At 36.0% G+C, this 17,036-nt stretch overlaps 2 protein-coding genes across 7 annotated transcripts in view; one reads left to right on the top strand and one right to left on the bottom strand.

Annotated features, from left to right (window-relative positions):
- The window catches only part of TRAPPC13 (trafficking protein particle complex subunit 13), a 31,360-nt gene extending 25,767 nt beyond the window's left edge, over positions 1 to 5,593 (top strand). For 2 of the 4 annotated variants that reach the window (XM_043887710.1, XM_043887708.1), the window contains 4 exons: positions 1,138 to 1,336; positions 2,448 to 2,548; positions 5,061 to 5,208; positions 5,334 to 5,593. In XM_043887710.1, coding sequence (XP_043743645.1) covers positions 1,138 to 1,336; positions 2,448 to 2,548; positions 5,061 to 5,208; positions 5,334 to 5,441 — 556 coding nt within the window. In that variant the 3' untranslated portion in view covers positions 5,442 to 5,593. Of the gene's footprint in view, positions 1 to 1,137; positions 1,337 to 2,447; positions 2,549 to 5,057; positions 5,209 to 5,333 lie in introns of all 4 variants that reach the window. The other 2 variants (XM_043887709.1, XM_043887707.1) reach the window with 1 other exon arrangement.
- Positions 5,594 to 6,323: 730 nt separating this feature from the next.
- The window catches only part of SGTB (small glutamine rich tetratricopeptide repeat co-chaperone beta), a 49,085-nt gene continuing 38,372 nt past the window's right edge, over positions 6,324 to 17,036 (bottom strand). For all 3 annotated transcript variants that reach the window (XM_043887711.1, XM_043887713.1, XM_043887712.1), the window contains 5 exons: positions 13,225 to 13,363; positions 13,066 to 13,128; positions 12,350 to 12,387; positions 11,430 to 11,513; positions 6,324 to 10,355 (listed from right to left, as the gene is read on the bottom strand). In XM_043887711.1, coding sequence (XP_043743646.1) covers positions 10,244 to 10,355; positions 11,430 to 11,513; positions 12,350 to 12,387; positions 13,066 to 13,128; positions 13,225 to 13,363 — 436 coding nt within the window. In that variant the 3' untranslated portion in view covers positions 6,324 to 10,243. The remainder of the gene's footprint in view (positions 10,356 to 11,429; positions 11,514 to 12,349; positions 12,388 to 13,065; positions 13,129 to 13,224; positions 13,364 to 17,036) is intronic.

Raw genomic sequence — 17,036 nt, 5'->3', positions numbered from 1 at the left:
CTTTATAAGAGAATTTTTAAATTTACAGAAAAATTTATCAGAAAGTGCAACATTCTTACATGTCCTCCCCACTTACAGGGTCCCATATCGTTTACATTTTAACTTGGTGCATTTTTTACAATTAGTGAATCAATATTGATACTTACTATTAATTAAAATCCAGTTTACATTCATGTTCACTCTTTGTGTTGTGCATTCTATGAGTTTTGACAAATGTAATGACATAGCCATCATGACTTTACCTTATAAAATAATTTCACTGCCCTTAAAGTCTCTCATGGTCCATCAAGCTCTCCCTTCACATAAAAATAAGATCTTCACCATTTGTACCTGGAGCACTTATTCTTTCAATTTTGATAATAATTCAGTGAGATAAATATGGAACATTTCGTCCTTTATCCTGCAAATGATAAAATTGAGGCATGGGAAGGAATGATGGAGAAGTTAAAGTGAACAATGAGCTTCAAGACAATGTATTCTCTCAACATCAAAAGGAGCGAGCATAGAAAATAGATGATTTAATTTTTTAGAAAAATGAAATAGACATCTATGAGTAATTTAGAAAAAGAAGAATAAATAAATGTAAGATTGACATTAATATAGATAAGAAGGTAATAGCTGGAGGAATACCTGATTTTATTAATCAAGAATGGAAATTTTACTTTTATTATGTTAGAATACAGTAAAATTTGTAGCCTCTCATACCCCCACAGAGGAAAACAATAATTTTCCCCTCTTGGCCTGATCCTTTTATTCATTTTGAAAATGATTGCTTAGTTTAGAATGGTATGTTTCTTTATTTTCTTTCATAATTTTAGAGAAAAGGGACAGGATACTTAAGGTTCTGAATTCTCTTGCATTTTTTCAGTTAGTTGATATATGTCCAATACTTTAGGTAATATATTGCATTCTATTATAAAAAATCTGAAGATTTTCCAAATCAACTGAAAAAAATTAAAGAAAAGTAAGTCCTTTCAGTTCAAGTTCTTTTCATTTGTATTGAAACCACTAACCTGTTGTATCCTAGATCTTTGGATGGTAGATCATTCAGGTCCTATCCAAAGGAACAATCACAGCTATGGTTTTTCTTTTAAAAGATTCTAGAGAATTTTTTCCATCTCTGTCTTCACCCCTCAGTGTAACTACATTTGGGTCAAGAGCATATTTGCAGCCAATGGATACACGCCAGTACTTATACTGCCTAAAACCCAAGAAGGAGTTTGCAGAAAAAGCAGGCATAATTAAGGGAGTAACGGTAATTGGAAAATTGGATATAGTATGGAAAACAAATCTAGGTGAAAGGGGAAGATTACAGACCAGCCAACTTCAAAGAATGGTGAGTCTAGAAAAAGCATTGATGGGGTTTTGGTGTGTTGGGGGTCAGATAGTTAGAACAAGTTAAATTTCTCTAGGTCTGTCACTAAAAATCAGAGCACTATAAAAGGCATTAATATTACCAGAGAATGAAAGACAAATAATTTCACTGATACCTAGGTAGAAAATTGGTATTGATATGAATGGGAAGTGTTCAGATGTTAATTTATCCATCATACATGATTTTCTACCTTGTAAAGAACTTTTTTACTTTACCAAACAAAATAACTGCATATCAGTTGTTCCCTCCTATAGTAATTCATGCTCATTGTTATCTGACTTCCACTGTATTAGAGTTATCTCTTTATTTTTGCAATGTCTTGGAACTCTTAGATTTATACTGCATTTACCTACTCAGTTCATTCCTTCTTTAAAGATCTTTAAAATGTCAGTCATCTGAAACTCATGTGAGTCCCACTCAAATTATTTTATAAACGCTGGTTGGACATTTTATCTAATTTCTACTCTGAGAGTATGGATAGCGACTAGCCTTCTTTTTCTTGTGCTAGTGAAAATATACTATAGAATCCTCTGTTTATACTGAGTATTACCTGCTGAGATACATTCTAAAATTTACTTTTACTTTGAGGTAAAATTTACTTTATTTGAGGTAAAAATTGAAAAAAGAGAGAGAGATTACCACTGGGCCTAGTTTAAAACATAGCCATTAGCTATCATCCTGCCATGGCATTTTGATTCTACTGTCTGTCCATATCAGTGTATCTTGTGAAACAGATGTGATTTGCTTCTTCAGTTATTTCAGTGTCTTCCTCTACCTGTTTAGGCAATAACCTTATCTATGCAGAGTTATGTTTCTTAAGCTACAGTATTTTTGGAAGCTTCCCCTTAAGATCAGACCCCCTGAAATTGGTTTCCTATTTGCCTGTGAGACTCATTTCAACTTTACTAAACATGGAGTAATTATAACAAAAACAGTCAGGGCCTCTAGTGCTATTTTATAAATAGTAGCAGCAAAAGAAGTTAGAATGGATAATAGTAGGACTGTAGTACTCTCTTAAAATGGAAAGATTTTTATAATAGATATATGTTAACTGTATTTCTTTTTCTCATAGGCTCCAGGTTATGGAGATGTTAGGTTGTCTTTGGAAGCAATCCCAGACACTGTAAACCTCGAAGAACCTTTTCATATTACTTGTAAAATAACAAACTGCAGGTAATGCCAATATTTGTGGATGAATATCCTTTCTTTTTTACCTAAGAGAGACTTCTTAAAGCTTTTAAATATGCTATCTTCTTGTAAGTTCCCTCTTGCCATATAGTCATCTCTGATGTTGCCATTGAATACTGTAAAGTTCTTCATCTGGTAGCTAATATTACATATTTTAGAGGTCCTACTGTATTAGGCATTTTTTAATATTTTATTTCCATACCTGTGAGGTAGGTGTTAATTATTCACATTCTTTGCAAGAGCAAGCTAACCCAGAGCTTGTGGCTTATTCAGTCTCAGAGAGCTAGAAAAGATGGGATCAGAATTTGAAACCAGTGTATTTGACTTCAAGGTCCGTGTTTGTTTCATTTACACTCCTTTCACACTTCAGATTACTAAACAGGAACTAGTAGGTTCTTATCGAATAATGCATTATAGATTTACTGTAATAAGGTAGATTTTTCTGAGCCATATTTATACCTGAGCTGTATCTTTAGTATTAAGAAACTAAAAAGTAGTTATGAATTTAATATAAGGGATAGCCACAGACTGGAAAACAGGACTTTGATAAAGAGTATAATCTGGCTGTTGAGAGGTAAAGAGCACAGGGTTTGAGGCCAGAAAAATTAGGATTAAATCCCAGTCCTATCACTTCGCTACTCCTTGTAGTACTATTTGGTACATTCATGCTAAGTCGTTTCAGTTGTATCCAACTCTTTTTCAGCCCTATGGACCTTAGTCCACCAGGCTCTTCTGTCCATGGGATTCTCCAGGCAAGAATACTAGAGTGAGTTGCCATTGGAGCATTTTGATAATATCACAGTAATGAATCCAAATCATCATAGCCTGAATGTACAATTCTATATCCCTTACAACTTTATGGTATTAGGAAGATAAGAAGTATTTATCCTTCAAAATTACAAAATACCTACTTAACCTGTGAAGCTTCCTAGACCTTCTCACACATAATCATAGCAAATTGTAATATAGTTTTTTTGTGATACTGATATATTCCTATAATTAATCACTAGTCTCTTCTGTATTGAATTGCAAATAATTTAAGAGAAGAGATCATGTCTTACCAGCATTATAAGTGCAGTGCCTGCCACATCATAGGAGCTCAGTAAACAACACACACAGGATAAAGACCGTGTGCTACATGTACCCTTTATGGGTGTGCTCTTGGATTATTTGTTTTGTGTTTCTTGAGTTATAAAAAATCAGTTATTGACCAAATGACAAAATGCTATAATAAATAAAAAAATAACAGTTTGAGTATTAACTTTACCTTTTGGTAATTCAAATAAGTTTTCTCAAAAGCACTTACTTCTTAGATCTTCAGTTTCTTCATCTATAAAAGTGGGATTACCCTTAACCCACAACACACACAGACACATACATGCAGTCTACTCTTACTGGATTTTTGTGAAATGTAATGAGGAAATTCATGCATTGCACCTAAACTGGTCTGGGGCACACAGTGAACATTTCAAATTTTAGAGGGGAGACAGAGACACATAAAAGCTAAATATCATTAAATCAATACATCTAAAATTCAAGTTTAAAATTTAAATTTTAAATGAGTATTTTAAATGTGGAGCCAGCTAAGGAGAGAAAAAGAGCTTAAAGAGTTGAAAGCAAGTCAAGCATGGTGGTAGAGTAGCAGACCATTTTTCATTATGAAACTTTTGTTTTGTTTTAAAAACAATGCACATACTTTCACTAAAAGTGTTTTTTTAACTTAATAAGTTTAATTGAACTGGTGGTATCAATTATAAGGAGAAGCAGTCTTTTTCATGTCAAGTGAATACCTGAATAGTTTTACTTATAAATCTTGCCAGTCATTTGCTATGTTATCTGCATGGTAAGGGCTTCCCAGGTGACTCAGTGGGTAAAGAATCTTCCTGCAGTGCAGGAGACACGGGTTTGATCCCTATGTCAGGAAGATCTCCTGGAGGAGGGCACAGCAACCCACTCCAGTATTTTTGCCTGGAGAATCCCATGGACAGAGAAGCTTGGCGAGCTACAGTCTATAGGGTCACAAAGAGTCGGACGCAGCTGAAGTGACTGAGCAAACACTGCGTGGTAAAGGAACATAGATTAAATAGACCAGCCTCAGTTTTTCATTCTCTTTCCTACAGAGCATCTAACAGAAATTGGAAGGATACATAGCAACAAAATTAGACACAGATGTCTGGAAGTCTCCCAGAGAAGGCCAAACTATTTTTAACAGATGAGCATCAGGGAGCCAGTGTTCAGTAACAGAACCAGAAGGCCTGCATCCAAACAGGCAGATTAGTCTTAATGCTACTGTAAACTCCAGAACAAAACCATCTTTCATTTTCCTGATTCTGTCTTAAGTGAAATAAAAACGATGTGATGGATTTTCATTTCTGTTCCTGGTTTGCAGCTGGACACCATGAGAAGAAATTCACTGGCAACAGTGCTTTAGAAACACTGCAGTATCGCTTTGTAAAAAGAACAAGATTTATTCCTGTCTTTCTGATTCCTCCAGCAGTGAAAGAACAATGGATCTAGTTTTGGAAATGTGCAATACCAATTCTATCCACTGGTGTGGCATTTCAGGAAGACAACTTGGAAAGCTGCATCCAAGTTCCTCTCTCTGCCTTGCCCTCACACTACTGTCTTCAGTACAAGGACTGCAAGTATGCTGTCTTTTCAGTAATTTCAGTATTTAGGGGCTATTAACCCATAGTCATTTATTATATCCATTCTTTGTCTGGTCATTACCAATGAATGAAAACTTGGGTCTATATTTTTCTCTCAATAGAGCGTCTCTGGCTTAAGACTAACAGACACATTCTTAAAGAGAACGTACGAATATGATGACATCGCACAAGTCTGTGTGGTATCTTCGGCCATTAAAGTGGAAAGTTGAAGAAAATGTCCAATGTTACACTTTTCATTGAGTTGCCCAGAATTTTCTGCATTTTTGCCACCTTTGTAAAATGATCAACAGTAAAAATAAGTATGTTATTTAAATTTCTTTCCTATAAAAGTTAAAATATTAAATATTTGTTTTGAAAAGAACCATCTACTGATTTTATCTTGTGAGTTATATTCCAAATGAACATTTGTATATTTTCTACACACATGTGATTTTGTTTCACTTTAAATGACCACTGGACTTTGTTCTCCAAAAGCTCTGTATTTGAGACCATGTGTTCCTAGCAGGTATCTTGAACAACGGTCAGTAAACTTTTCATGTAGAGGACCAGATACTTCATATTTTAGACCTTGCAGGCCATGAGGTTTCTGTTGAAATTACTCTGCGGTTATAATACAAAAGCAGCCAGTAGGCTCTAGTGACTCAGACAGTAAAGAATCTGCCTGCAGTGCAGGAGACCCAGGTTCAATCCCTGGGTCAGGAAGATCCCCTGGAGAAGGGAATGGCTACCCACTCCCGTATTCTTTCCTGGAGAACTCAATGGACAGAGGGGCCTGGCAGGCTACAGTCCATGGGGTCGCAAAGGGTCGGAAACAACTGAGTGACTTTCACTTTAGGCAAAAATTGTACCACAGCATTTACAAAAACAAGCAGCTGGTCAGATCTGACCTGCAGGCCATAGTTTGCTGACTTCAATCTAGAAGATACAGTTGTTTCTTAAAACTTTAGAATTCTCATCATACTTTCTTTAGAAGTATTTTTGTTAACCCCAGGCTTTTTTCCTCAGTCAACAAAAAAAGTTTAAAACAACTGGGGTGGTCCTCATATAATCTTGTATTTGCTAACACAGTATGAATTTTTCTAGTTGTTTTCAAAATTATCATATTGGCATCTGTATTTTTGTGTGCATACACATAAATCTAACTTGCAGCTACTAAAAGCAGATCAGAATTTATTTCTTAAACTGTCAATTACTCTGATAACTCTAAGCTAAGAAGCCAGATCATTTTCTAATTCTAAGCCAAGAAAGTCCTGTTTTTTTCCCATTGAAAAATAAACCACTTTTTTTTAAAGGCACACTTAAAGGATTTCCAGCTTCTGATACTTGATTTTGAACTCTATATCATGTATTATTATTACAAAACTGTTTCTGCATGTAATCACATTAATTTACTTATGTCATATACAAAACAGTGAGGAAATTAAGACTATAAACAACTTTGCAACATGGATGTAATAAAAGTTTCAATATTTTGAAACAAAACAAAAACTAATACTGTTAAATAAAAACTTAAGTTGAAATTCAAGCATGTATATATAACTGCTTAAATGTAAATGCATTAAGTCAAATACAAAAATTGGTTTTTCTTAAATGCATAATTATTTATTGCCATGACAGATTGTTTGGTCCAAAATGAAAGCTGTATTCAGAATGAGATTTGCCCTTAAATTGAAGAGGTAATTAATGAAACGTCCGTGCAAAATAAAGTGCAAGCAGTGTAAAATTGTCTTTGTCCAGAGACAGTCTTTTCTCCAAAATGAGTACAATTGATTAAATGATGAAATAAGACTTTATAGCCCCTGCACTGGATACTTCAGTAGCTTTCAAGGTGTCTTCTCATGACTGAACCTTCTGTTTCACTCCATTCAAATTTTAAAAGTAACATATGATGGTCACTTGGGATTCTGCTATATAATTTGACTTAGTTACAAAGACTCCCTTTTTTATAAGCAATAACCTAGACACATATTGTTCCTTCCTTAAGTAAAGGTTACATAATGTCATCTTAGGATCTGTTTAAACCATATTATAAAAATTAGATAAACAATTTGGTACATTAAGTAGAAATGTTATTTGCATACAAAGGACATTGTAAATTTTACATTTACAATGGAAAAGACCCTGATGCTGGAAAAGATTGAAGGCAAAAGGCAAAGGGGGCAGCAAAGGATGAGATGGTTAGATAGCATCACCAACTCAATGGACATGAAGTTGAGCAAACTCCAAGAGATAGTGAAGGACAGAGGAACCTGGCGTGTTACAGTCCATGGGTTCACAAAGAATCAGACACGACTTAGCGACTGAACAACAATAAAAAATTTTACATAGCATCATAACAATTACAGCTACTATAAAGAAAAGTGGTTAATGGAAATCAATCATTCCTAAGTAGAGTGTATATAAAGATTTACTTTAATGCCCTCTTGTTTCAGACAAGCAAAATAACTTTTGGAGCATTCTTTATAATTTTAAGAGTAGCTAACACAATACAGCTACACAAAACCTTCTTGAAATAGCATGCAATGAAGTAATTTCCAAGTGATGAAAGTACTTAAAAAGCAAAAGTGGCTTGAATAGAATGGAAATCCAGGTAAGTGGATTCATTACCTAGATGTGTTATGGGAGATACATTAGAAAAGAAACAAACTAGAAAAATGAAATGGAAGAAATACAACCAATTCACATTCCTTCATGTAAAAAGAATGGCTACTTTACCTACAGATATTAGTAAAGACATTGTAAGTATTTTTGCTTATAACGTCTGATTTTGGTATCAAAGTTGGCAAAATAAAATGAAGTTGGGAAGTGTTTCCTCTTCTCCTGGAAGAGATTGTGTAGATTTAATATTAAGTGTTTGGTAGAATTCACCATTGAAATTGTCTGGGCCTGTGGTTTTCCAGAGGTACCTTATTTCTCCAGTGAGTTATGGTAGTTTGTATCTTTAAAGAATTTGCCTGTTTCATGGATATAGACCTACAGTTGATCATAGTATTTTCTAATTATCTAATTGTCTACATGGTCTGCAGTGATATCCCTTCTTTCACTTCTCTTACTGTTGATTCATATTCTCTTTATTTTCCTACTCAGAGGCTTACCAGTTTTATCAATTTGAAAGCATCTGTAATGCATTCAAGATAATTATGCTAGGAACCTTTTCTTATGCAACACCAGCAAGAATTGACTTTTTTTTTTTTTTTTGCCCACACCATAGGCTGGCAGAATCTTAGTTCCCTGACTAGGGATTGAACCAGCATCCTCTGCATTGCAAGTATGGTGTCTTAACCACTAGATCACCACCCAAGTTCATTTAAGTGCAATATAGGAGACAATTCAGAAGGCTGAAGTCCTAATTTTCCCTGGAAAAGAACTGTAGGTTCATGTAGCTCTTCCTTGTATCCTGAGCCCAGGCATTTTAGATATTTGCTGACCTAAAAGAGGAGACATCTCTAACCTAGTGTTGCTTTCAAATTAGAGCCCTTGGGACCTAGATCAGAACCACTTGGTGTGCTGTGTGGAATGGTGATTCCCAGACCTCATTATAGGACCTGATAAAGTTGAAAAGTATGCCCCTGAATCTGGATTTTTTAATGAATTCCAAGCTGATTCTTATAGTAAAATTATCGAACTGTTCTAATCCAACAAAGGGAAAGAAGGGAAAGTAGGTTTTTAAATTTTAAGATACCAAGTAATTAGCCTTTTGAGATGAAGAGTTATAGTAATACAAAATTAAATCAGTCATCAGTATTACTGATTTAATTTTGTATTACTGTTTTAGTTTTCTTTCACAACATTTGTGAAATTCATTATGTGTCCACCAATTGTATAACTAACAAACCAAAGAAATTTCAACTGGAATTAGAACAGTTTCATCCATCACTCTAGTTAAAGACATTCCAATACTTAATGCCACTTCTCTTCACTAACTAATATGTATTCTAATTTCAGTACAATATTTCAAGTCCCCTGTTATGTTTAAGCTGCATCAAATTAAGAAGAAGCATAAAAGTGACATGCCAAGCCAAATTATAGCAGAGGATGAACATGAACAAGAAGTGTTAATGACAGATACTTTTTGTAACCCATCAAATAATTACAAGTTTAAAAAATCAGTGTCTGCAGGCACATAATTAAATGCCACTTAGGAAATCCTTAAGGGCCAAGCTATTGGCTTATTTAAATGTAGATATATTTGAAAGTTTCCATGGTAAGGTCACTACATAAATTGTGCTAGTGGAATTGAATAGTTATACAACTGACCTAACCAATATTATTAAGGATTTCTAAATGTATTTTATTATGTACTTAGCATAAGTGGCCATGCTAATGTTATCTATACCAAACTGTAGGCAAGATTAGTTAAGAACTATGCAAAGAACCTGAGCACCCTACATTCACTTTCTATACATTCACAGCATCTATTTTTTCCTTTTCTAAACAACACCGAATACTGCTTTCCACCAGCTCTTAAGATTTTGTCACCCAACAAAATAAGCAGCATTAAAGACAGTACTGGCCCCTGTCATATCTTCACTACTGATAGCACTATCAAAGCTAAACCCAGGAACGAATTTCTTCTCCAAAGACGCTACTCAGTGGCAAGTATATTTCTCCTAAATCAGCATGAGAATCCTTTCCTCTTAGTTATCTCCCCTTTCAAAAAGTTTGCTTATGGGAATTTGGTGCTAGAGAACTCACCAGTAAACAGCCCTACTGTTCAATAAATACACTCTGCTATTAAGTCTAGCATACAAATACAATGAAGATGTGAAAATGGAACCGTGTCCAGTTAAGTGCTATAACTGGCACTTAACAAGGCTACTGATCACCTGCTTACAAAGGAATCATGTTATGGTCAAGTCAACATAACATAGTCATGTTATGTTATCTGTTTGTGATACACCTATTGTCTAGACATATTATGTTTTAGATTTGTTTTTGTTTTGGCCACTATCTACAGCAGACACTTGAGAGCCATCACCAACTGCATTCTGGGTGAGGGGCCCTGGTCAGGTCAGGAGTGTTCTTCAGCGCTGCTGCTGAATGACCTGCTCCGGATGTGATTTCTAAGTTGCTCTATGAGTTCAGGATTCTGTTGCTGTATCTGCTGAGCAAACTGCTGTCCCCTGTAGTAAAGAAGCAAAGTAGTATGAATTAGGGAATTTCCAACCACACAAAACCAACACAAAAAGAACTGCAAACGATGTGGATACTACCCAAAGGGAGTGTTTTCTATAAAAACAAGTTTTAGATTCATGACTTATCTGCAAGTGTACCAGCACCCCCATATACCATTAATACAGTGCAGTGTTCTTTATGAGAAATCAAACACCCAAGCTAACAAGTGAGTTCCTGAATTGAGTGAAATCCACCCCTCCCCCACCCATGCTTAACCACAGATACGCAAAGGGCTAAAAGGAATATGCTTTTTATTATATGTGTGCAAATATAACGCAAGGTATTTGTTCTTGTAATCAAGTCAGTCTCTCATATGGCAGGTGTCACACCTATCTGGGAATGCTTATGAAGTCACGTAACAGAACTGAGTTTTCGAAAGGCAGAGATTTAATCCAAACTACTGAGTGTGAACCTCCCAATTGCAAGTGTTCGGTATCACTAAAATCATGCCACTTAAAGATCACTCTAAAAATGCCATATTGCAAGTCGGTTTACACAGTTGTGATCACAAACAAAAAATGATATTTGTCACTTCATGCAACATTTCCAGTAACAGCATCACACAGATTCAAAAAGCACAGTAGCCTAAGCAACTTGGATGGAGGTAGAAGTAATGTGTTCAAATAATGAGAAAATAAAATGAGTTCCTTTAGCAATGACATGCACTGCAAAAGTTTGAATTAAAGTATCCTAAATCCTATGCAATATATGATTTTTAAATACATATGTGTACATAAAACTCATTAAGTAGATATTTGCCATCTGATTTGCTTAAAAAGTTTTTCTTGGATCCAATCTTCTGGACACCTGCCCTTCAGGCAGAAAATTTCAATTTATGAACCACTTCTAAATTTAATAACTAATGAGGTCACTGCTAACTAACAGTAAAAGATAAAAATTTAAAAAGAAAGCCTTGGTCCCCTTACCTTAGAGACAAATGGTAAAACATAAAGTACTCAAACTGTAAAACATAAAATACCTTTTTTGTTTTTTTAACTATTTCTATTTTAAATACAACTTACGCTTGGATGAGGCTAGACAGGTCAGTTAGGCCCCCAACACCAGCAGCAGGCCCCCCAATAGCATTTGTCATCATTCCTGACATTCTAGAGTAGGCAAGAGATAAGTCAAATTGGCATATATTCTTTTTTTTTTAATATTTTTAATTGGAGGGTAATTGCTTTACAATGTCGTGTTGGTTTCTGCCATACATCAACGTGAAACCAGCCATAGGTATACGTATGTCCCCTCCCTCTTGAACCTCTCTCCACCTCCCACCCCATCCCATCCCTCCAGGTTGTCACAGAGCACCCGAGTTTGCAAATTCCCACTGGCTATCTATTTACATATGGTAATGTATATGTTCCCATGCTGTTCCCTCCATTCGTCCCACTCTCCTTCTTCCACTGTGTCCACAAGTCTCTTCTCTATGTCTGCCTCTATTGCTACCCTGCAATAGGTTCATCAGTACCATTTTTCTAGATTCCATATATATGTGTTAATATGCAACATTTGCTTTTTTTCTCTTTGTAACTTCACTCTGTTTAACACGCTCCAAGTACATCCACAACATTAGAAATGACTCAAATGCATTCCTTTTTATGTCTGACTAATATTCCATTGTATATGTGTACCACAACTTCTTCATCCATTCATATGTCGATGGACATCTAGGTTGCTTCCATGTCCTAGCTATTGTACACAGTGCTGCAACAGACATTGGGGTACATGTGTCTTTTTCAATGAATTGGCATATATTTTTAACAGGCAGCATACCAGCCAAGGAAAGGAGGTAGATATACCCACATTGGGTAGGCCAGATGAGTGTGACTTTAAGTGCCAATTGACTGACAATTAGGTATCATTTTGGAGCTAATGTGCTCAAACTAGGAGCCTGACAAGTGGAAGGGAGAAATGTAATATACTCTTTCTGTATACTTACAGCTGTTGTACTTGAGGATTCTGCATTAAACTTGCTGCCTAGAATTGAAAAATGGTATCTCTCATCAAAGGCAGTTAATATTTAGGGATCTTTAAAAAAGTTTTTCTTTTTTAAGCAGAGAGAAGCTAGATCATGTATATACTAACATTTTACAGAGATTCGGTGTGCTATACAAAGTGAGTGGGAATGTAAAAAAGAGGTACTAGGAAAAATGGTATTAACATTACACTGCACAATAAAGAGATTACAAACACTATAAACTAAGGATATTGGCAGCACTTTACTTCCTCCTACTGATCAGACAAATAAAGCCAAAAGAGCTTAGGAAACCACAATAGCCAAAATCCTCAGACTTCAAATACTAGATACCTTTCTAGGGTCACTTTCACCTAAGAGGGTAGTTTTTAGCCTTCTGTAGATTTGCAGATCCCTTTGCCAATCTCATGAAAAATACAGTTCTCTCCCTAGAAAAATGTACATATCCATATATATACAAAGTTTCATCTACAGTTCCAAGGAATCCATGGGCTTCCTGAAGTTCACCCATGGCTTTTTCACAAAGCAGTGCATGAGTAGGTTAAAAACTTCAGCGATAACATACCACCACTGCTACCATTGCCATCGCAAAAGTTCTCTTTCTTGTTTCTAAAAACTTTGGAACTATTTAGTTCTAATGGGAAATAGAGCCAGCAAAGCAGAAAAGGAAATATACTCACCATACTAATGAAGGCTGGATTATTTATTAAGCTAGCCATGTCAAAGCTCAGTCCAGTTCCTGTCTGTAAAACATTTATATCTGAGAATTACTCTTAAACACTACAATTTGATAATTGTGAATGATAAAATATTTCACTTATTTGGCATTAGTAACTTACAGGACTAGATCCCTCTCTTAACTTCTGTTCTGCTATTTTCAGATTTGATTTATAGGAATCATTTTCAGGGTCAAGATCTAATGCCTTCTGATAACTTGTAACTGCTTCTTGAAATTTATTCATGGCAGTGAGGGCCAGCCTGAAAAGAATACATTTTGAGAGTATAAGCTGTAAGACTGAAGAACATTAGGACACCACAAATGTCATCAAAGTCTATCTTGGTATTCAGTTTGAGTCCAGATCACAATTTATTTATTCATTGTACAGTTGACCCCTGAGCAGCATGGATTTGAATAGCAAAAACCCACTTATACGTAAAATTTTTCCAACAGTAAATACTATATAGTACTGTACAATCTGAGGTTGGTTATATCTGCAGACACAGAGGAACCATAGATGTGGAGGAACTGTGGATACAACAGTTGACTAAGTTACACACACATTCTTGAACACAGAGGGTCAGTATTCCTAACATCCACATTGTTCAAGGATCAACTATTGTATGGTTCACAGGAATATCACTTCTTTTTAACTCCAAGATTCTGTAAGTCTGGATTCTCTCCCTTCTGCTTGGTGCCAACCTAGGTTGTCCTACATGAATCAAGAACTTAATGATTAGAATTCCCTAGTGGCCCAGTGGTTTCACTGCTGAGGGCCTTGGTTTAATCCCTGGTCAGGGAACTTAAGATTCTGCAAGCTGTGCAGCATGGCCAAAACAAAAAACCAAAATAGAGCAACAACAAAAAATAAATATTTATGTATGTATAAGTGAATCACATATAACTATATAACTGGACATGGAACAACAGACTGGTTCCAAATAGGAAAAGGAATATGTCAAGGTTGTATATTGTCACCCTGCTTATTTAACTTATATGCAGAGTACATCAAGAGAAACGCTGGGCTGGATGAAGCACAAGTTGGAATCAAGATTGCCGGGAGAAATATCAATAACCTCAGATATGCAGATGACACCACCCTTCTGGCAGAAAGTGAAGAGGAACTAAAAGGCCTCTTGAAAGAGGAGAGTGAAAAAGTTGGCTTAAAGCTCAACATTCAGAAAACTAAGATCATGGCATCTGGTCCCATCACTTCATGGGAAATAGATGGGGAAACAGTGGACACAGTGTCAGACTTTATTTTTTGGGGCTCCAAAATCACTGCAGATGGTGACTGCAGCCATGAAATTAAAAGACGCTTACTCCTTGGAAGGAAAGTTATGACCAACCTAGACAGCATATTAAAAAGCAGAGACATCACTTTGTCAGCAAAGGTCCGTCTAGTCAAGGCTATGGTTTTTCCAGTAGTCATGTATGGATGTGAGAGTTGGACTGTGAAGAAAGCTGAGCACCGCAGAATTGATGCTTTTGAACTGTGGTGTTGGAGAAGACTCTTGAGAGTCCCTTGAAATGCAAGGAGATCAAACCAGTCCATCCTAAAGGAAATCAGTCCTGAATATTCATTGGAAGGACTGATGTTGAAGCTGAAACTCCAATATTTTGGCCACCTGATGCGAAGAGCTGCCTCATTTGAAAAGACCCTGATGTTGGGAAAGATTGAGGGCAGGAAGAGAAGGGGACGACAGAAGATGAGTAGTTAGATGGCATCACCGACTCAATGGACATGAGTTTGGGTAAACTCTGGGAGTTGGTGATGGACAGGGAGGCCTGACGTGCTGCGATTCATGGGGTCACAAAGAGTCGGACACGACTGAGCGACTGAACTGAACTGAACTGAATCACTGCTATACACCTGAAATGAACACAGCACTGTAAATCAACTATTGTTGTTTAGTTGCTAAGTCGTGTGTGACTCAACTATACTTCAATAAAAATAACTATTTTTTTAAAAAGAAATTATTATACAGAGTGATGTAAGTCAGAAAGAGAAAAACAAATATCATATTCACACATAAACAAGGAATCTACAAAGATGGCACTTATGAACGTATTTGCAGAGGAGCAATGGAGACACAGGTGCACAGAACAGACGTGTGAATATGGCAGGGGTGGGGGGAGGAGAGAGTGCGGCGATACGTAAACCAGAGAGCCAGTGGGAATCTGCTGTGGGATTCAGGGAGCCCAGACGGGGCTCTGTGCCATTCTAGCGGGGTGGGTGGGTGGGGGGTGGGAGGGAGGTCACATGTATGCCTGTGGCTGATTCATGTCGATGTACGGCAGAAACCAACAACACTGTAAAGCAATCATCCTTCCATTAAAAATAAATTTTTAAAAAACTTAATGATTAGAAATGAATCTTACATACCCTTCCACTTTTAAGCTTACTGTGTGAACTAATTTGCTTTATGAATGATTAAGCTCCACAAAAATGTGGGTTGACTAACAGTTCTGTGGTCATGTAACTCCATGATGCTAAAACTACTTTAAGAACTCCAAACTAAATTTGTCCTTCACTACGGCCCACTTTCTTCCTTCTTAACAGAGACACTGGACCACAGTAAATATCACTTTACCATAAAAAGTAAAAAAAGTAAGCTGTGATGTGTCAGCTAATTACTCTTGAATAAGACATGTTAGTTTTTTAATAGATAAAACTGGCAATCCTTATGCCTCAAATAACACACATTATCCCAGGCACAAGTCAAAGAGTTAATTACTAAATTTAATGTTTTCCTCTACCTAGTTAGGATTTATTTACTGGGAAATTACTTCAGAACTAAAAACTAATGGTGTATATGGAGAGAGTATTGAGGGTTTTATTTTTCTAAGTTTACTTTTAACAAATTACTCCAATTCTTTCTTTACTCACTTACCTCACAGACTTCTGATCTAGATAAAATATAATGCCTAATCATAGAGGAAAATCTCTGAACCTAATTAGTTTTCTCCCAATCATGAAAGATACTTTATCACAAGCCTCAATTAATTAAGTCAATATATGCTTATTGGAATCGTACTATGTACCAGGCGTTATTTTAGACTCCTCATTGAAAATGGTAAAGTTCTTGGGTTTAAGAAAATTTTATTCTATCAGGGGAGGACAAGCAATAAACATGCAAATAAAAAAACATAATATTAAAGAGAATGAATAGGGGCACTAAACAATGAGAAGAAAGCAGTCATAAGCAAATTAGAGGAGAAACATTTTAAATAGAAGCAACAAAGAACACCAAGGCCCTGAGAATGATGCAAGTTTAGTATGCTTAAGGAAAAGGACAAAGGCTGAGGTGGGAGCACCGAAAAAAAAGTGTGGGAAGAGATGATGTCAGGGAGTATTATGGGACCACAATTTGGAGTCTGGATTTTATCCTGGTTGCAACAGAATGACATAATTTGATTTATGCTTTAAAAAGCTCACTCTGGCTTCTCTGCAGAGGATCGACATGGGTGGAGAGAGTAGAGTGAAGGCAGGGAAATGAGTTAGGAGGCTACTGCAGTGGCCTAGATAAGAGATGGTAATTTGGACTAGAGTTATGTAAACAAGACAGCAACCAATGCTTGAATTAAAAAAATATGTGGAAACTAGAATTGGTAGGACGTCCTGATAGGTTAGATGTGTCAGGTATAATAGGAATGAAGGATGATTCCAAGGGTTTTGAACTAAGTTCTGGGTAGGTAGAATGACAGTATATTTACTGAGAGGAGAAGGATTTAAGGGAACAGGAGTTCTGTTTGGGACATGTTAAGTTTAAATGCTTATTAAAAATCTAAGTGGAGATGAAAAAGAGCTGATTATATGAGTATGGAGTTTAGACGTATAACTTAAGAGATCCATAAACATACACAGTTGATTTTCATTATCTATAATAATTATGCGCTACAAGGACACCGCAAACACTAAATTAGCAAACA

This window comes from Cervus elaphus, chromosome 25 (assembly GCF_910594005.1).
Source record: "Cervus elaphus chromosome 25, mCerEla1.1, whole genome shotgun sequence".
Lineage (NCBI taxonomy): Eukaryota > Metazoa > Chordata > Mammalia > Artiodactyla > Cervidae > Cervus > Cervus elaphus.
This window is presented reverse-complemented; position numbering and strand designations above follow the sequence as displayed.